Source organism: Xiphias gladius, chromosome 15, assembly GCF_016859285.1.
Source record: "Xiphias gladius isolate SHS-SW01 ecotype Sanya breed wild chromosome 15, ASM1685928v1, whole genome shotgun sequence".
Taxonomy (NCBI): Eukaryota; Metazoa; Chordata; class Actinopteri; order Istiophoriformes; family Xiphiidae; genus Xiphias; species Xiphias gladius.
This window is the reverse complement of record NC_053414.1, coordinates 19,440,842-19,462,193: the sequence shown is the minus strand read 5'-3', so window position 1 is coordinate 19,462,193 and position 21,352 is coordinate 19,440,842. Positions and strand designations below refer to the sequence as shown.

The 21,352-nt window shown below is 40.0% G+C and overlaps 1 protein-coding gene across 4 annotated transcripts in view; it reads right to left on the bottom strand.

Moving 5' to 3' along the window:
- The window catches only part of rab11fip4b (RAB11 family interacting protein 4 (class II) b), a 51,385-nt gene that overhangs the window by 13,190 nt on the left and 16,843 nt on the right, over positions 1-21,352 (bottom strand). For 2 of the 4 annotated variants that reach the window (XM_040147394.1, XM_040147395.1), the window contains 2 exons: positions 2,684-2,934; positions 519-704 (listed from right to left, as the gene is read on the bottom strand). In XM_040147394.1, the coding sequence (XP_040003328.1) occupies positions 519-704; positions 2,684-2,934 (437 nt within the window). Of the gene's footprint in view, positions 1-518; positions 705-2,683; positions 2,935-3,904; positions 4,001-14,365; positions 14,841-21,352 lie in introns of those variants that run through there. The other 2 variants (XM_040147392.1, XM_040147396.1) reach the window with 2 other exon arrangements.

The following is a 21,352-nucleotide window of genomic DNA, read 5'->3' as shown; positions in this document are numbered from 1 at the left end:
AGAGAGAGTCTGACAGAATTTCGGAGTTTCTTTGGAGGAGGTAGGGCAGAGAGCTTATGTATGTATTTTAATATCCAGATGATTGACTTTTACTGTCATCATAACACCAGATAAAGGAAACACCACCACCATGTTGATCAGTCCACAACAGTAGTTTGGTAGAGGTTGTAAGCTACCTGAGATCCTAATGCATCTTGTCTCATGATCAATTTAGCTAGTCGATGGCAGTGTAAACAATTTCCATACTCACTTTATATATGAAATTTACTGTGTTAAATAGAACCTCTTCTTTTGTTCCCAGAAAGTGAATGTGTTATTTTTAAAAAGTGTATTATTTTTTACTTTACACTTCGGCTATAAATTATTGAGAGGCTTCAAAGATGAGATTATTTTGATCCTAAAACAATGTACAGGTTCAGTACTGATACCAAATTTGTACTTTTATTCCAGTACCTTAGTAATATCCCACTCAGCATTCAACATGAAGAGCCAATTTTCTCTCTCTTTTTCTCCCTTACCTTGAGGGAACAGATGAACCGAGGTCAGAGTATCCGTTGGTGCGAGTCTCGTCGTCCGGACAGGGGCTGCTGAGAGTGTAGTCTGGTTCTTCCCCCTCCCCGTAGTCCTCAAACTGCTCCTCGTTCAGAGAAGCTGAGGAACGTGTCGATAAGTCAGAGGTCACTGAGATGGTAGTATGGCCACACCTAAGGAAAAAGAAGGAGGGATTGGTGCTCATAAATGTAAATACCCCTGGCAGACTTTGTGAAATATTGACAATTTTTTGGAAAATATGACTGATCATGCAGAAAACCTTTCTTTTATTTCAGGATAGTGGTCTGGTGAAACCATTTCTCATCACATAATTGTGTGTGCCCTTTTTAAATTGTAATGATGACTGAAATCACCCGAACGGCCCTGATCAGAAGTTTCCACACCCTTGAATGTTTTGTCTGATAATATACTCACACGTTGACACACACAGGTTGAAATGGCTATTAAGGGTAAGTTTCCACACCTGTGAGTTCTTTGATTGTAACTAGTGTCTGTGTATAAATACAGTAATCAATGAGTTCCCTAGCTCTTGAGAGACCCCTGCACATTTCGTCCAAGGAAGCACTTTTAAAAGACCTGTGAGAAAAAGGTAGTTGAACTTTATAAATCAGGAAAAAGGATATAAAAAGATACCCAAAGATTTGGAAATGCCCATCACTAGTGTTCAAACTCTGTTAAAGAATTGAAAAAGTAGGGGTTCTGCTGATACCAAGCCACTGTCAGGTAGACCAACCAAGATTTCAGCCACAGCTGCCAGGAAAAGTGGTCGGGATGCAGAGAAACAGCCACAAGCAACTTCAGGCTTCTCTGCAAAAGAGGTGGTGTGGCTGTTTCAAGATGCACAATAACATGCACAGTTGGGTTGGCAGAAAGAGCCATTACTGTGCCAACACCACAACACAGCCCACTTACAATAGCACCTAGACAAGCCTCAAAAGTAATTTCGAGTGACGAGACCAAAATCAAACTCATTGGTCATAACCATAAATGCTATGTTTGGAGAGGAGTCAACAAGGCCTATGATGAAAAATACACAACCCATACCGTGAAGCATGGAGGTGGATCTCTGATGTTCTGGGGGTGTGTGAGCTACAGTGGCACAGGGAATGTAGTCAAAATTGATGGTAAGATGAAAGCAGCATGTTATCAGAAAATACTGGAGGACAATTTGCATTCATCACCCCGGAAGCTGCGCATGGGACGCACTTACATGACAATGCAAAACAGAAGGCCGATTCGCCCCTTCGGTGGCTAGAGCAGAAAAAAGCGAAGGTTCTGGTGGTCATCACAGTCTCCTGACCTCAGTATCATTGAGCCACTTTGGGGAGATCTGAAATGTGCAGTTCATGCAAGACAGCCCAAGAATTTACGGGACCTGAAGGCTTTTAGCCAAGAAGAATGGCTAGCCTTACCACCTGAGAAAATAAAGGGCCTTATCCACCACTATCACAAAAGACTCTCAGCCATCATTGATGCTAAATAGGGGCAATACACAGTATTAAGAACTAAGGGAATGCAAACTTTTGAATGGGGGCCATCTCATTGTTTTCTTTATGTTTGTTATGTTTTGTTTAATACTTCTGCTATTCTGTGATGCCTTAGAGTTTAATTTGAATCCCATTAAAAATAAAAGAAATGTGTTTTGCCTGATCATTCAAAGATTGGTCCATAACCTCACAGATTCTGCCAGGGTATGTAACCAGAACTGTATACTTATGTTTTATTTCTGTATTCATGATATTCATTTTTGGGAGTCAAATTAAAGAAACCCCACTCCGTAAGTAATGGCAGATGTACACAATGTGTTCCAGATTTTGATCTGAAATTTATGATGACAACATGATTACTGTACCCAAAGTGATAAAAATGTCATACTTTTATTTGACTCTTTGAAGATACATTTCCCTCAGAATATCACATGTAGACTGATAGATCTGATAAGAGAAAACGGTACTGAGTACCATCAAGCTGAATATGAACCACAAAAAGACTGTGAAACAGCAAGACGTTTGTCCTCATGAATGAGAGTCTAAACTGTATGCAGCACAGGAACAGAGAGCATAATCTGAAAGTGGACTGGTGGAAGATTTAGAGACAGTGAGACAGTAAAGAAAAAAAAAGCAGTGCTTACTTCTCCCCAGGGAAAAAGAGATCCCCTAGTGCTTCTTCCTTGTCCCCCGGTCTGATCAATCCGTCAGAGGTGTCTGACCCTTGGGTGCTTTCCACAGCGCTGTCTCTATCTGATTCCCTCTCCCTGCCCTCGTCTGCCACCTCCTCCTCAGGCTCCTCCACCTCTCCCGGGAACAGCTGGCACTCAGGGACGGTGTCAGGGTAGGCCCGCGTGCACATGATGATCGGACAAACCCGCTCCTCCTCAACACCCTGGAGAATGACCGCAAGAAACGCAAAGACAGAGAGGAATGAAGGGGAGAAAGAGTTTATGATAAGTAAGTTTTTAAAAGAAATTTATAGAAACTGACCTTTAAAAACAGAGAATTTTAAGAGCTTGAACACGGCTGTTTTTGTTGTCATGGTGATGATGAGAGTATCTTTCTCAGTGAACACATTGTAGGCAGGAATTAATCTTTTTTGGTTATAACATTATTTATAACCACATTATTTTCTATTGCAGCAAACATTCATAAATCCACTTCATTTAAACAAATATGCTCCTTAGTTCAGATTTTGTGTCGCAGTCGCCATTATTAGATGTTTTCTCATTATCACAAGTAATCCAGTGAGTGCTGTCTGCAAACTGGAACTGCCAGTGGCTAATGCAGGGACTTTTTTATGGTGCAGATTTGAAAAAATGTAAAGAAAAACAGGGTAAAAACTGGGGGCCACTGCACCATGGCACCAAATGAAGCCAAACTATTTCACAGTTATGGACTAAGGAAGTAGCTAACTCATTGTCTCAAAAGCACCTGTGAGAATACAGGCAAATAATTCAAACAATTTCACATTTCATTAAACATTTTTTCATAACAACTGTCCCAGAAGACGTAAAGTACCACTGACATGAGAAATGATGGCATTTCACAGGAGCTTAACTTATCCTGAACATAACAATACATGGCATGCTACGACATGTTGTGATTATGTAAATAAAGAGAAAGAAAACCAAACAAAAACAGCCAAGTGTTCAAAAGGTCAAACATTATTCAGTGCTTTACGTGTGGAGAATTTTTTTAATATCCTGTATATGTATCATTTTAAGGCAATGGAGGTCTTTTTGAATTCATTAAGAGATTCATGACTCGTTTTTAGGTTTTGGAGAGCTGGTCACTTGTGGATTCAGTTTCAGGATGGATTTCCCATTTATTAAATTCCTTCACTATGGGAAAGGTCTTACGTTCACACTGGCGTTCTGGAAGGCTACAGGGGTGAAAGGGCGACTGGTCAAAGGTCACAGGTCCCCCTCCATCTAGTTTCACTCTTTAGCGGCTCAAATCTAGTCTAGTGCAATAGGGAACAAGGACTTATCTCAGCATGACTGAACAACTGAAACAGAGAGCACAGTGAAGGAGGGGGGCAGGTGAAGACAAAATGAGAGGGACGACAGAGAGGAGCGTGAGGGATATGCTGGGTAATAGTGAGTAAGAGAAAGGTGGAGAGGGAGTAAAATAGGCATGGATCAAGCTATGGATGTAGGTAGGGTAGGAAGAATAAGTGTAGAAAAGAGGACTACAGCTAACAAGTGAGGAGAAGAAAGAGGGTATAAGGAACAAAGCCAAGAAAGAATGAAAACGAATTAGCAGTACAGTGTGAGGGTGAGATTAGAGGAGAGTGTGAGAGCTGTGAAGAAAAAAGATGTAGCTGACGCAGACAGATAGCAACGTAGCTTCAGGACAGTCAAGTCGGTATTCGACAACATTACAGACATTACAGTCAAAGATTTCAGCAACTAAAATTCAGACTGCTCTCTGCCTCTCTCTCTCTCACACACACATCCCTGACTTTTCTTCCTTTTAAGCTCCAACGATATAGATCTCTTGGCTGCGCAGCGGATATTCAATCCAATACTAGGGGTTGTAGCGCAAAGCTATTTGTGTGTATTCGGATTTATATTGGAAGTGAGAGGGGGCCTACGCCGAAAATTGTCAGAAATGAAAATATTAAAGTATAGTTAATTATGTTTTAAGTTGTGGTGTCAACAGAACATATATATAATAATGTTTAAAATTTTTTTATAATTTTAAAAATGTAACTAAAAAAACAAATAATGAAACATGATTTGTATTTGAACGCTACCCTCATAATGATAATAATAATGAATAAATAAATAAATGAATCTAAACTGATTTATGTAATGGTCAGGGTGGAAATGAACAGTAGATATAGTAAAGAAGTGTTTATCCTCCAGAAAATACAAGTCAAAATCCAAAAAGCTTCCTTGGCCATTTTTCACACAGGCAAGTTAGAGATGGTCCCTTAAAAATATTACTGCAAAAATCTGAACGCTGTGAATGTCTGTATGTTCATATCTGTTCAGAGCGTATTATCTGTTCGTATCCAAATAATATATTTGTATTTGTTTACCTCCCCATCCCATACCCAACCAACTACGGCAACAGAGCATGCTTATGTACAGCTAAATTAAAAAGTGCCCATTCAACACATTACGTGAGGCTCTGCGCCCCCTCTGTACTCCACCACAACAATTCAAAAAACCTGAAGAGGCTAACACAATGAGCAACTTGACACCTGTTGCGCTTATCTTAGAAAGAGGAGGAGGTTTTTCATATATAGTCCTAGCTCACATGCTATTACTATAAACATTTAATGTTAGAAATAGTCAAAATACAGCACTAAGATCTCTGATTTGGTGAAAACTCCTGCTCATGCAAAAAATTCCTTAATATTGTGACTACAGTATGTTAGACTGTTACATTAACTGTAAATTTTTACTTCATTGGCTGAGCAGGCTAATACTTTTCTAGCTGATGAAGTGGTAACATTGAGTAAGAAAAAAAATAACATTGCAATAAAATTAAGGTTAAAACTTCGACTACAGTGAGTTATTGTACCTTACTTCTCAAACTACTGTGCTTGTTCTACACTGATACAATATACCTACTAAAGGCTGCATCTAATTGCAACCTGACTGCTCTTTTCAAATTCTTTAAAGAGCTTTATATTCCTCTGTTCAATTGTATGTGTGTCAGCGTCCTTTGACTCACTCAAGTTTCCTTGCAGAAAAATAGAAACAATACATGCTGAACAGTCAAGTACCAGTTTCAGGAGAACAGAAGCATATGTTCCGTCATTTAAGCTGCCAATTAAAGCTTTTCTATCAGCAGTGTCTCGGGCAAAGACACTGGTGGACAGTAACATCCTGAAGTGTGTGTGTGTCTGTGTGTGTGCGTATGTGTGTGTTTACAGTCTGCCTCTCTCTGTACCCGCCTGCTCCAGAACAGCCTGGGGCTGTAACTACCAAAACATGAGCCTACAGAGCGTTTTGAGTTGCTTGATTCCCCAGAGCACAAAAACAGCTAGCCTGCCAAACCTGCCATTGGCTTTGAACTGAGGACTCCGAGATCTGCTGTGTTTTTAACTGCAGTGGATTTTTATCGGCATTAAATTTTTGCTTAGGACGAATCAGCTCTGTTTATCAACGATTGCCATTCTCAGATTTGAAAAGATACAGTGTAAATACCATGCAGCTTTATATCAATGCTCTGCACAGCATGCGTCTCTGTACATATTTTTTCATACTTGGTTTTAAATAAAATAGGATAGAAAAAGATTTTCAGATCTCTCTGTGAGTCTGTAGCTGCAGGGTCTGACCTAGTTAAAACGCAGACATCCTAACATTCCTTTTCGGTCCTTCTTCCCAGTCTCCCAGGTGAGACCAACGTCAGAGAAGGAAAAGATGGAGAGATGAAGAAGACAAAGAGGAAAACCCAGTCTCCTCTTCTCAGATGAGGAATTCAGGTTGAGGGAACAGGCCTTTGCTGTGCGTTTGTGGTCAATTTGAGTCTGGTTATGTGTTATTTTAGTATGACAACGTGAATGTCTATACAGTATGTATGTGAATTACCGCTAGCCATATGTGTGTGTGTATATGTGTGAATGCTTTCTCTGTCCAGGTAATCATCCCTGAACTACCCACATGTCACAGATGTATTACATGTCTTGTGTGGCTGAATAAGCATATTTACTCTGTAAATTTTCTCTGGAAATATACAGGTCAGACACCTGTAGTATAGATAAAATTGTCAGCCCATATTTCCCAGGTAAAGGAACAGTTGTGCGGCATGAACGGTTATGCATTGGCCAGGCAAGCTCTCGGGGAACAATGTATTATTTAATCCACTGCAGATGCAATAATAATGTAAGAATTGGAAGAAAAGAGAGAAACGGACAGAGGACACTTGTAACTTCTCTCTAGACAGCTGAAGAGAGAGAGAGAGACCACTACATGTCAAGTGGAGAGAAATAGATGAAAAGAAAAAGAGAAAGATAGAGACAGAGGGTAGAGCAGAGAAAAGACAAGAGGCAACTCAAACTGCTGTTTAAAAACAAGCACTGCTATGTAAAGTATCTGTGCGACAGACACACTTCAACATTGGGGATCTTTATGAGGTAACCGAATCATTTTCCCGACATGATCTTTCAGCTGAATTGTGCAATGACATGAGTTTCAGCAGGGAATAGGTGGAAGTTTATGTAATATGAATGATGACTACCAATCACATCATGTTGACACAGTCCTGAAACTCAAAATACTGACTAGCGTATTTGAAATGCTAAGGTTGTTCAGCAACACCGTGGGAGATTACAGTATAGAAAATGGTGAGATAGAAACTATGTTACTGTACCGCAATTACTGCTACAATACCGGTTGCTACAGAGACAAACATACAGTATGTTCTCATTACAAAATAAAGTGTGTGTTTGTGTAAGAGAAAGACTTAAAACTAACAGGTGAGCGAGAGACAAACATGCATTCAGAGATAAACTGAAAAGTTTATTGTGAAGTCCTCCTGCCCTACAATTATCAAAAAATGCAAACAAGCCTTAGAGGCACGCAGGAAAAACACTACGTTACTCCCAGAGACGGGGATCACATGTGTGTGTGATGTTGTATTTTAAGAGGCTTGACTGCAATGTGCGTCGCAGAGTAGGTGTCAATATATCTAAGAGATCAAAAGTGTAACTCCATTCTATCAGGCTCGATGCCAATAGAGCGCAATGCAATATATGCAAAAAGGACATTGCTGCCCAGACGGGCAACACGACAAATTTGATTAAACACTTGAACGTGCATGGAATAACTCTAAGAGCTGAAAGTTGTTCAGTTTTCAACTCCAAGAAGAACGGACCACAACCACCTTCCTCTCAGCATTCACGTCTACCTAACGCCACAGAGCCTCCTTCAAAATCTCCACCACCTGATTCCGCCTCATTACTCAGATGACTGAGGACGGCGCTGTGTCTGGGATTTTAGCAGCTAACGTTTAGTAAACATAAAAATTCGGCCAACATGTGCATGGTTGTTTACTAAATTTAACGTTACTGTAATAGGTGCGTTGACTTGAACTCAGACTGCCCTTGTAAAGTGAGATATAGTTTGTTTGTAACAAAATGCCAAGGTTCTGAGACATAACACTAGAGACTTGAAACAGACAACTTAAGTTGAACCACACTGTAGTAAATGAGTTTATATTTTTTATGAAAATGCTTTGAGTGTGTAAAAATGCCAAGGAGCTAAATAATAAAACTAAAGGTTTTTACCTCAATGTGTAATTTATTTTATTTTATTTTTTTGTTAAAATGAATTTTATGAAATTGGTAACAAAAAAAGTATCGTACTGGTATCGAAGTCAAGGTATCGGTACCAAAAATCGAAAGTGTTTGAAAAGATACCGAACCCCTAATCAATAACCTGTCCCAATCCACGATGCAAATTCGTCATGGACATAAATATCACTAAGGCACAAACAGCAAAGGGACTTAAACTGACCCATTATTCAAAGGAAACCGAGTGTAGCTAGACTAAAAAGCAAACTTAAGAGGCAAAATGGACATCAGATATTTTTCACAGCAAACGTTTTGATATGTCGTAGCAGAAAAAACACATGAGCAATTAATAACATTAATAATGGCTGCATCCTAGGTCTATGGCCCTGCTGTTATGCATGCTTGTGTACTGGCATATTAGAATGACGACCATTATACTCTTGCATACAATAAAAGCTCGCATGCACACACAAAGTGACATGAACTACTTACTTTTCTAAAAGGCCACTTGATTTGACGTTAGTGCTCAATGTCTCAAAGATTCATCAAGTCATCAAAGGCCCAAACTCTTTTCTCAGGTTGAACAACAACAACAAGATTGTAGAAGCTGTCATTCAAAAGATAGACCCTCAATCCATCTCTCCTCACATTTTTTTAGTCTATGCTGAGTGCAGAGTCAGTGCTGAACAAATCACTGGTGTGAAGTCCTTCTCCACTGGCACAGTGGAGAATTACGTGGATGACCATGCATTTCAAGGCCTTGTTGATATAAATGTAAAAAGAGGGAGAAAATGGCTTTGAACTTGCCAGACCATGACTGTGCAAAAGTGGTATAATAAGCATATCTTATTTTCTAATCTGGAAATCAACTATGAGATTCCCATGTGTGTCTGATTGATTTGTGTATAATAAATTTGTGCGTTGACTTGTTCTCAGCTTTTGTAGAATTTCCCATAAAAACATCAGCAATTACCAACCGCACAATGCAGCAGATTATGCTTTAAATATTAGTAAACACACAGGAGTTACGATGATTCTTGATGCAAGCTGATCTGCACTAGACATTCTGGAAATTAGAAATTTTCTGCACTTGAAAATGTTCAGCCTTTAAAAGAGATATAGGAGTCTTAAGCAAAACTAAATTAAAGGAGTTATTTTGCTTATAAAGTTTTAAAAGGTGTTGCCTCAGTTCCATATTTGTTGTATAAGTAGTCGGACAGTAACCATCTTGTTGCTAAACAATGAAGCAAAACAAGTGTTTGTGCGAAAGACAGAGAAGACAAAGCAGAGATGGAGTGCTACACCAGTGTGGGGTGGGATTGGAGGAGACATGAGCTGACATCGACTGGATCGATCCACACTGATGAAGCTTTGATATAGTGTGAGTCAGCAGTTAAGGGACTGGAAGATAAGCAGAGGAGTGAAAGACAAATTGAAAAGAAGAAAGACAGAGGAGAACGAAAGAGGGATTGAGGAAGGAGGGCAAGAGAGAGAAGGGGCAATCGGAAACAGAACAGACACACAGACAGAGAGCAGCAGAGTCTCTCCTCTTATGTTTGTCAGACTGAGCTCGAGTGATAAGAGGCATTTCTCTGCAGAGGCTTTTTCTGCATCTCTACCTCTCCCTCTTTGTTCATTTCATCCTCTCTTACTCTCCCTTTCTCTCTATTCCTCTAAGCCCTGAGCTCCTCAAGTGCTGCCACCACAAAAATATTCACCTATAAAGCGAATCGTTTAATATTTCTGCTTTGATATTCAGCATTTTGACTCGGTTACCAGTGGCTGCTTCTGTCATCCTGAGCCCCAGATCTCACCAGTGGGTAAGGAGACGCTCTGAGACAGGAGGGCAGAAGAGGCTTCAAAGAACCTTATAAGGATATTGTAATACACACACACACACACACACAAAAAAAACCCAAAAGCTGAAAGGATTTGTCAGTTGATTGATTAGTCAATCATCTGAGTCATTTTTCAAATGAATTTGCTGGTTAAGGCTTCTGAAATGTGGCTATGTACTGCTGTCTTTGTCGTATACGATATTAAATTGAATATTTTTTGGTTTTTGAACTGTTGTTGTCACTTTGGGGTCTGGGAAATTGTCAATGACATTTTTCTTTATTCCCTGGCATGTCATAGACAAAATAAAACACTAGAGAGAATAATCAGCTGATTAATCTAAAATAATCGTTAGTGGCAGCCCCAATGTACACACATTACGTCTTCATTTGTTGAGTAATGATCATATTCACACCTAAATAGATACCTCTTTTGCAAAATACCCCGACAGGGGAGAATAAACAACCCCAGTCTGTTTGCATATGCATGTATCTGCCTGCGTGTCTGTATTATTCACCTCTCATGGTAAGCAATACTCTTCCTACGCATGCATACACTCACACATTACACAAAGGGAAGTAATGACTCATGTTTCACTACCATTTTGTTAAGTCAACACTGTGACAAACTCAGGTTTCAGCTAATGTGGCACACACGCACACCCAACTTAAATATTGTACAAAAACACCAGAGACTCCCCACTGTGTGAACTTTTCAATACAGCCTCTTTTGCTCCCTGCTCATTTATCTTTAAGTAAAAACTTTGGCTTTAAGAGCAGCTTGAAACTCGCAATTACACATATATAAAAAACACTAACCCTCTGTCCACACGGGTTTAATCATGAACACACACACACACACACACACATTTCTTTTCCACCTGAGTCTCAAGGGAATCAGGTAGCTGCTTGGATTACCAGGAATGTTGCACTGGACAAAGGACAATGCAGGGAGGGTATGGAGCAGCACCCGGGAGACTGTGTGGAGGTATTTTCAGTGAAACTCAGCTAAGATGCACACAGGAAACCCCAAGCGGTGAAACAGTGTGTGCGCCTGTGTTTACTTTTGTATTTCTGAATTCGCAGAGTGACGAAAATAAAACCTAACCAGACAAGGTAAGTCCTCCAAGTAAATCCAAACGCTTGTACCTGTTTGTGGGTGTGTATATACACTAGGCCGTTAAACAAGGAGAACTTGAAATACATCCCTTGATTACAAGTGATGCAAGTTTCCTTTTACTTATGTTTGTGTGTCAATTAATGCCCGAACTGCATCTTTAATTGCAAAGCCACAGTCCCGGAAAACATGACAGGACAGGTTAGCTCTATTAATTGCAGATTACAAAGCTGCATTCACAGCAGTCGTTGTATCCTGCTGACTGCTGCTGGTGTACAACATTCAGTCAATGCTCTACGAGTGCATTTGCTGCAAATCCATGACTGAGAAAAACTGCGAGGTAAACAGGAAACTAAATTTTTGTGTGCACATGTGTAACCAAACAGTAATACTATCATACCAAAGAGTAACTATGAGAGGTAGTCACACCAAGTATGCAGGTGTGTAGGTTTTTTAGCCCATTTGCCCTTGAGGTGTCAATTTCCTGTTCTGAACTCTTAAATTCTTGACAACTGCATACAGTATGTTTGAACTCAAAACACCACTGCTTCACATCATTGACGCACACAAGTCAGAGCAAAGTCGCGTGTGTGTTGATGATCACACTGTCTGATGTAGTGCTGCAAATAATTATTATTAATAATTATTATTTTTGTTATTATTCATCTATCGATATTTTTTCCTATTAACTAATGAATCGTTCAGTTTATAAAATGTCAGAAAATAAGTATTAAAAAAAAACCCTCATAATTTCCCAGAACCCAAGGTGACAATTTTAAATAAGTCTAGTTTTGTTCAACCAACTGTCCAAAACCCAAAGACATTTAACTTACAATGATATACAGCAGAGAAAAGCAGTAAATCTTCACATTTAGGTGATGCAACCTAAGATTTTATGTTTTAGCTCTGCTGTCCACCGACTTGACTTTTGGGATGGTTCAGTCAAGTTTCCCTTGAATTATCATCATCACTAGTATTATTAGGGATAGAAAGAAGAGAGGTTGGATACATCTTCGAGGAAAAGCACAACAGGCTGACTCATTTGTAGCAGCACGGACACTTAACTCTCTGTCTAATTTATTGTTCAAACCTGTCATCCCACAGCCAAAGTGTGTTGTGTCTAACGTACTGATTGTCCTTTCTGCGCCAACAAACTCTGAAAGGGTAAGAAAGTACCTCGCTGTCTTTCTTTTAACAAAGTGCATTGTCTTTCTCTTAAGCAACTGCTTATTGAATGGGGGCATTTCAATGTGTCATTGGTGGCAGATCCCTCAGCAGGTGGTCAAGCCGCTGCCCGTTGCATGTGAATTTCTGGTCATTCAACTTTTTGTTTCTGTGCTAGCAAAAAAAAAGAAAAAAAGAAAAAAGAAAAATGAGAACCAAAAGGGGGTTCTGTAGATTGTTCAGCAAAAGGTTTAATATTTGTCTTTCAAAACTACAATACAACTAACTCAGTGACTTTGAAACTGTAAATGTATTTGTGTTGAGATATTTTTTGCTTTGTTTAGAAATGATTCTTTCTCTTCTCTCTGTCTTTCTATGTCAATGTGAGGAGTGACTGTTTTAACTGCCGCAGATTAGCCCCCATTCATCCAGTACAGCTTAGTACTGCATGTTAATCTAGTTATTCTAGTCCTGGTGTACACACTGTGCAATGTCAAAGACGCCTGGCTGAATGTCAGCCAAAATCAAATAACTGTTAAAAGCAACTATGTTCAACTTTATGCCAATAATATGCCTGCCGTATTTCATTGTCTCTGTACTTTTACTTTGTACTCTGTGGAATGACAAAAAAAGAGGGCTCTAATCTAATCTAATAAACAAAATAATTTTTGTGGAAAACAGAAGTCCTCAAGGAACGTTTTGAGCCTGTGACAATCAAAAGAGAATTTCATGCTCGTAAGAAGGAGAGTAAATCTCATTATGTAATGTCCAGTCACAGACCAGGAGTGCTCAAAACGTCTACAGAGTCTGACGTCACATGTTGCTATTGAGATCCCAAAATAAAAATAAAACTCACCTTGCCTTTCTATTTTTGGAGGACTGAATGAATATTAGAAGGTACAAGAAGTACAGCAAGCATCTTTTGTATTGTCAGCAGCTTAATACTGTTGACAATACATGACTTGTCACAGTTAATACAGTCAAAAGGTTAAGTACTTGTGTATTTATTTTTTTTCAGATCATCTAGACTTCTCCATAAACTAAAATACAATTAAGCCTATTTTAAAAGGGATGATGTTGTCAAAAAGACCCATTTTAACGGACTGTCACAGGGGCTTGTTACATTTTTACTGTAACATGATTTACAACATCTAAAAATGTCCAGTAAATAAATCCAAAATATAATATGAGGTTCTACACCTTGGTCTATGTATATGAGTTATGTGATAGCATACCTATAATGTCCTTCCTCCTGCAAGATTTGGAATGTTGAACTATGGCCAGAATAAACAGACAGAAATGATTTGAATTATACTTGTAGATAGCAAAACCATTTCTCGCAGCAAACCTGCTGCTGTCGCACTTGCGCTATTCCTCAATTTGCTTCCTTTTCAATCTATCTACACTTGCGTGGTCAATCTGTATCCTGTTCCCTGCACCCTTCTTTTGATCACCCCCCCCCCTCTCGCTGTCATTCTCTCTCCTTCCAGCTACCCTGGTTTCCAATTAATCCCATTACCTTCAGAGAGACGCTGAACCGCAACAGAGCCAACAGAAAGTGAACGAGAAAGACAGAGAGTAAAGGATAGGAAGGGACACTGTAAAGCCAAACCACGGTGAAAAGAGAGTGAACAGAAGAGGCAGGACAGTGTAGTGTGATGACACAGACATGAACAGCTGAGCAAGACAGACAGGCAAGCTGTGAGGCAGGGTCAACTATATGCAACACCCACACATTCAAACACATAGCTTGTGGGGGACAATGGACTCAGCACTGCAGCTGAACTGCCCCCCTTTAACTAGCCAGTCTTCCCCCCTCATATAAACTATCTCTGCTTTTTTTCTTCTCATTCACTAAACCCCACATCTCTCTATTGGCTCCTTTCTCTGTTTTGTTCTCATTTTGTCAAGTAATCTGTCATCACCCATTAATCTCAGCAGGCTGGTTGCTTACCCCGTTTACTAGTGAGGGGAGTCCATGGTCAGCAATCCCCCTCTTTCCACCAGCCAAACCCTCATCCACCGAAGTCATAAAATTGCCCTGTTCACCAGGGCGAAGTCTGTTGTCTCAACTCAAACAACACACATACACACACACACACACACACACACACACACACGCACACACACGCACACACACACACACACACACACACACACACACACACAACACAACACACACAGGTGTTCCCTTCAAAGGCAAGAGGAGGAAGCGTCGGGATAGTCCAAAGGGTGAGTCTCTGTTAGTGGTATAGTCCAAAGAGATGCAGAGGAGCAGAGCAGGACGTATCGTTCACTTTAAAACAGCGCACCGGCTGCCTGGCTTTTCCTTCACTGCCACTCTCTCCCTCTCCCTCTCTCTTTCTCTCTCTCTCTGCCTCTCTCTCTCTCTCTCTGTCACACAGATACACATTCACACACACACCCACACACACACACACATCCACACACACACACACACACACACACACACACAAGCACAAGCCCAGACTCTGAACCTCACACCCTCACACTCACACACTGTCCCTCTCTGGCTGGCTGGTTTGCCGGCTGACTCGCATTCACACAGTGAGAGCTCAGATCAGGCAACAGTTGTTGAATTCATGGCCCCGCCCCCCCCCCATCCCTCCCCCTTGTGGATTGTTGCTTAGCAACTGGCTTCTGTGGGTGGGGCTTGTTAGAGTCCTCACATTGCTGCACACTTTGCTCTCGGCTGCTGCCTACTCAGGCTATATTTGCATATCAAGTCCTGCCTGCCTCGGCCTGTCTCTGCTGTAGAAGAGGCTGGTGGCTGTGTGGGCTGTAAAGAGGAGGTGACTGTTGCCACTATAACTGAAACAGTTTGTCCTCAGTGATGCAGCAGATTCCACAAGATGGGTCAAAAAGAAAAGATAGTGGTGGTTGATAGGTAGTGGTTAGTCACAGTTAACTGGAAGCAGGAAAGAGGGGAGTAAGCACATTTCAAAAATGCACGGTGAATACATACATAAAGCTTTTTTTCCCCCTGGTAAAAAGTTGACATTTTACCGACGAAGATACAGGTTTTACAGATGTGATAATACTGATGTAATAATTGAAAAATTATGTATGTAAAACTCCAAATTTCCATATTTGTAACAGCTTGTTATTGATTAAATTCATCAGTAAAACAAAGATAAATAACATGTCGGTATTTTTAGGATTTGTTATGCAGAGTGGATGAAGGAAAACCATACATTCCCAGCCCTTGTAAAAAGCAAAACTATTTTTCCTATACTTCTTCCTAAATTTTATAAAAGCAACTTTTTTTTTGTCCACATTTCTAAATAATTTCTCACTCTAGGTCTCTAGACTGGTCTCTAGGTCCTTAAGCATATCATTTTTTCCTCGAAGAGTCTACAGAAGTGGTACGTAAATGTAGGGAAACATTCTCTGAGTGGGTTCTCCATAATATTTGACATTTCTTTCTTTTTAGACTCTTATCCCAGCTCTGCAAGGGATTTCAAATACCCTTTCTGCTGCCACTCCACCTTATACTCCTCACTTGTAATCTGTAAAATTGCCCCTACTCTGGCTGAATGCTGACCAGATACTCTTATCAAAGCCAGGGGTGCAGAAAGCTACTTGAAGTCATCACTGAAGAGCCCGGACTTCTACCTAATTAGAGCTCCAAAAGTGGTATTATCATGTTTGTTACTCTTGGTTTGTAGTGTCGGTCCCTACAGTCCTTAGGGAAGCAGTTTTGCATTTAAATTCAACTTGTTTTAAAGACTGAGTATCTTGTTAGCCTGTAGTCAACCGTTGCATCAGCATTCACCTTTGCATTTCGTTCCCCTGAGTTTACTGTATAGGCACTGACATTATATGACCACAATTTCACAATTTGGGCCACAACTGAAGTGAGGACTGTCTGGGCACACCATGGTGTGATGGCAGACAGGATGCGATACACTCATAATATCTTAGCATGTTAAAATGATGACCTGGTTTCAGCTGCGCTGCACAAAACAACAGAGGGTGGAGGATAAAGTCTCGTTTCTATAGACAGATCACCAACAGCAGTTCTAAATCTCACATGCAATACTTGTGCTCCTTATATTTGGTCAGGAACTGCCTGATGCAATCAGATTTCTATGTGTCACAGCAAATATTCTCACAGATATATTTGCTATATTTCTGCATCATTTGCCTGATTGAACAAACCACCATTATGATCAACTCTCAGTCAACATTTCCCTTAATACTTTTGTCCTACTTATATTTAAATGGCCTGTTCCCCACGCTGTGGAAACGTGAATCACATTACACTTTACTGCCATCACAACAGATCCCCTCCGGTCTCTGGGCTACTAGAAATAAAAAGGGAAGGATGATAGCTTCCGTATGTTTTTTTTCTTTTTTTCCTTATGCTGCTTATGTGCCTTCATTTTTTAATTCTATTACAATCTGGCTGTCATTCCTCAACAGTATGTTTCACTCAAACATTAGATTAATCTATATAGTCAATTTAATTCACATATTTTGTCGACTTAATGATGATAAAATCTCATACTTTCTTGGTATAAGTATGTATGTATATGGATTTCTGGTTCTGTGTTTGTATGGTGTTAGCTCAGGTTTCACCACTTTATGTCTTGTAACGGTAACTGGAGTCAGCTACATCTGGCAAGAGCTGATGGCAACCAAGCCAAACTTAATCCTGGTAAAATTACAAGGAAATGTCAGTGAATTTATTACTTTCTCGCCATCTCTCTCTCTCTCTCTCTCTCTCTCTCTCTTTCATCCACCCATTGACATATTTTCAGTGTTCTAGTGTTAATTTCATGACTCATACTCTGCCGCTGTCAGAGAGCCATAGCTACTTGAGTCCCAGTGCTTGTTGCAAGCAGTCTTATGCTGATGAAGTGATGAAAAAAAAGAGAGAGGTGGTGAGAATGATGAAGAGGAGGAAAAAGATATAATCTAAATTCAGAGAGCCAAATAAAACCTAATTATGTGGAAAGGAATGCACCCTTCCTACGATCTCCTTTCTCTCTCTCTCTCTCTCTCTCCCTTTTTGCTTTCTTTCTCCTTCACTTCTCAAAGATGTTGGCAGTAGCTCAACCAATGGCCTGTGGCTATTTGTTTATGTGCAATTTGTTAGAGGGCTGGCCCCTTTCCCCCTTTTCACAGAAGCCATTTACAATTCTATTCATGTCTACCTGCCTCATTAAGATGGCAACACATAGTTTTGGACCAAGGGCCTGGGTTTCACAACATGCTTTCACAAAGTGTTAACACAGTTATGTTAATGCTATTGTAAGAGGGGATGACATTATTACATCACTTTCTGTAATGGTGTATAATGGAGCGGAGGGAGGTGTGGTATTTAAGTGATGAGGGTGGGTGGCAAAGAAGAGTTGAAAAATTTAAAAATCTGCATTCTACTCCTCCTAGAGGATTGGACACAGGGCTAAAGCAAAAACATATAATACCTTCACACACACATACACCCTTGAGTGCATCCACTCTGTATTAAAAAAGCACAAACCAAATAAATGTATGTGTTGCAGAGTTCAGCAGAGCTCTGTGGGGATTCTCAACCAGCTGCTGGGGGTTCGCAATGCAGCAAGACAAATGATAGAGAGGAAGAGGGTGGGGGTAGAAATGGAAGGAGCAAGAGACAGAGAGGCCCCGCAGAATAAGAGAGGGAAGGGAGAGCAGAAGAAGCTCACAAGAAATAAAGGAGGCAGGGATTCTCTTCAGGGGGCAGTGGGGTTGGTAGACTGCTTGTCTGGGCTGAGCCCTGTGAATAACTCTGCTGCATCGTCTTCTAGATACACAGAGGTCCGGACATATGATCAAAAAACACACACACGTATGCACAGATTTGCATATGCTGTGAACATGCCTCTATGTATGCACTGCCATATGTGTACTTTTCTCGTTTTCCCTTGACAATGTTGTTATTCACCAGTAAATTTCCTTTTAGACTATTATGACAGCAGTTCTCCCATGTGTCCTCTAACTGCTCATTTCAACCTGCCTTTGATATTGAACACTCTATGCCACAGTTGATTCTCTACCCTGCTGAATTCCTTTAGTGCTTTGGCCCCTAATAATTTCCATAACTCCAGTCTGAATCACGGCATGGACTGGTGGGGCTACTGGGCTGTGCCGCACTCACAGATGTATAATTCTGGCATTTTTGATAACTACGTAAAATTTGAAATGTTGCACTTTAGATACCATAATTATCCTCTATTATTATACAGGGCTAGGGTTTGGAGGAGTAATGTACATTTGAATTTGACATCTGTTACAAAGCCTAAGATCTGACACCATGCAAGCATGAACTGTGCGACTTTGTGAGATTAACTATACACTAATGACAACGTAAGCAGTGGAGGTGGTGACAAGAAGGGGGTCAGATAGAACGTGAGTGAGGAAGTCATGGAGAGAGTGAGAGAGATTGAAAAGGCAGAAATCTGCAGAATCATTTCCGCTGCCATCTCTAGTTTGCCAGGCTTGATTAAAATAAAGTGAGACCATGAATGACTGCGACTCAGTACATGCAACTGAAAAATGTAGAAGATGAATTTTACATTAGAAGAGGACACATGAAGGATAGGGGGAAATGCAAAACTTAAATTTAGAGAATCACAGTGCAGAGAAATAAAAATAACATGACATTTCAGCTTTGTTTCACTACATCACTACACTTCATCCAAAGGCCATGCACAAATACAGACTGTACAACATACCCTGTATAGACAAACACAGATGTAGCAACAGCCGCACACAGTAACACATTCAAACTAATGTAAACATATGAAAAGGAGACAGAAAAGTGCACTAGAGCTGAAACAATTAGTCGATTAATCAGCTTCAATTCCCTGTTTTACAGCAACCTGTAAAGTGTTTGCTGTTTTTTACTCTACTATGATAGTACATTAATTATCTTTGTGTTTTGAACTGTTGGTTGGACAAACAAAGACATCTGAAGACATCACGTAAGGCTCAGGGAAACTGTTTTGGTCATGTTTTTCTATTTTCTGGCATTGTAAAGACCAAACAATGAATGACCTAATCAAGAAAATAATTTATTGATTAACTGATAACTTTAAAAAAAAGTTAGCTGCTGCCCTAGTGTGCGTATTTATGAGCATTACCCGGCATGAGGGATGAAGCTGAAAATATGGTATGGCTTCTTGTCATACAAACATGAGGGTGTAGTGCCAGAAAAAAAATTACTAACACTGGCATTGTATGAGCTTCTTTAAAATTATTGCTGCACTTAATCCATGCAACAATATTAACCATTGCATGCAGACAGCCTGACACATACAAGAACACTAAGCAAGAGTAGATTAAGGCTGTATACGCCTGAGAAGGATTATGTCTTGCTACTTTATATCTAGTGAGAAAGATATTGTCTTTGAAGAATGGACAATCATCTTCACAGTAATGTTTGATCAGCTTCCACAGACAAGTTAGTTACATCGAAATACAAGCAGTAATATATTCAGTAACAGAGAGATTATTTTGAAGGAATCTTGCAGCTCAAACATATGCAGGATGAGCCACTTCCTACAACATGACAAATCTATCGGTTGGTGACAATATTGCTGCAGTATGAGTGAAAACAGGCCACTGGGTTAGTGGTGCCTGCAGGGAAACCTAACACACAGTAGTTGCGGAAGTATTGATTACTGATCACATCCGCATCTGTTTATGGAGGAAGACAATGTACTCTCATGTGGTTGTGAATGACAATCAAGAATCAAGTGCGTGATAAGATTCAGAGCAGGAGCAGTTCAGCACAGGCAATAAATAGTTAAATGTAGCAAAATTTAATTAACATCCATAAAGATTAAGTAAAAATTTAGAAAGTGGTGAGAAGTGAGAAGTTGGTCAGAATCACTATCACTTAACAGACACGTGGATAGGGAGACAGGTTTAATTTTAGAGCCTATGTAGCGTCAGTGCAAATGGAGGCATAACTGAGCGCTCAACTGCAGTGGAAGCACATATTTTCTTGTTTTCCCGGTCATATCAAGTACAAACCCCCATTTTCCTGTAAACGGACACTAAGGTGTATGACAAACAAGAACTCTTTTACTGACAGGCTCAACAGATCACTGGGTCCTGCTAGAACTATGCCATTAAGCAATGTAAAACCCATTTCTATTGAAGTTTAAAGTGCTTCAGTAACATACCGCTCTTAAATCACATCTATGAGCACCCGCAGCAAACTACGCCAACAATCCTGAAATCTGCAAAGATTTCTTTTCTTTTCTTTCTTTCTTTATTCATCTATTGCAAGTTTTGACCTACAAATGTGCGTTTATACCAGCTGTTGGGTAACAGATGTAGTACTTTAAAATAAGTATGACCTTTGGTTGCACATCAGAACAATGCTTAGTGTTATTTCAAAGTGGCTGGTGGGTACAGATAATGAATGGATGGATGTGTCCATTATGTGCAAACTAACAGGGGTTATGAGTCATTTAACAAGCCTCACAATTAGAGTTTCATCCATGTAGGCCCATTTCATGACAAAAATAGTTGTAAGATGAGGCAGAATGGAGGTAGTGCAGGATGTTTAAAATGTATGAAATATTAGCCAATGCAATGTTGTGATGAGCTGATGTTTGTTATGTTGCAGCAATGATAAACGTAGTTAATTGGCTTATACAGTATAACATTCTGATGCCAACTTTGCATCTACATTCAAGCTTTCTCCCTTTTAAAAAAAAAAGATCCCTGGTAAAAAGAGACATACCAAACACAGAGAATCTTCTCTGTCAGAATGCTGAGCAGGCCTGGCTAAAATCTGACTGACAACAGATCAAGGCCCGATGATCAATACATGACCAGACCACCCATCTCTCAAATCACTACCAGCCCACTGGGGCAGCAGATGACAGAGGAATCAATAAGGGAGTGAAAAAGAAGGAAAAAAAGACAAGTCCGACTCTGA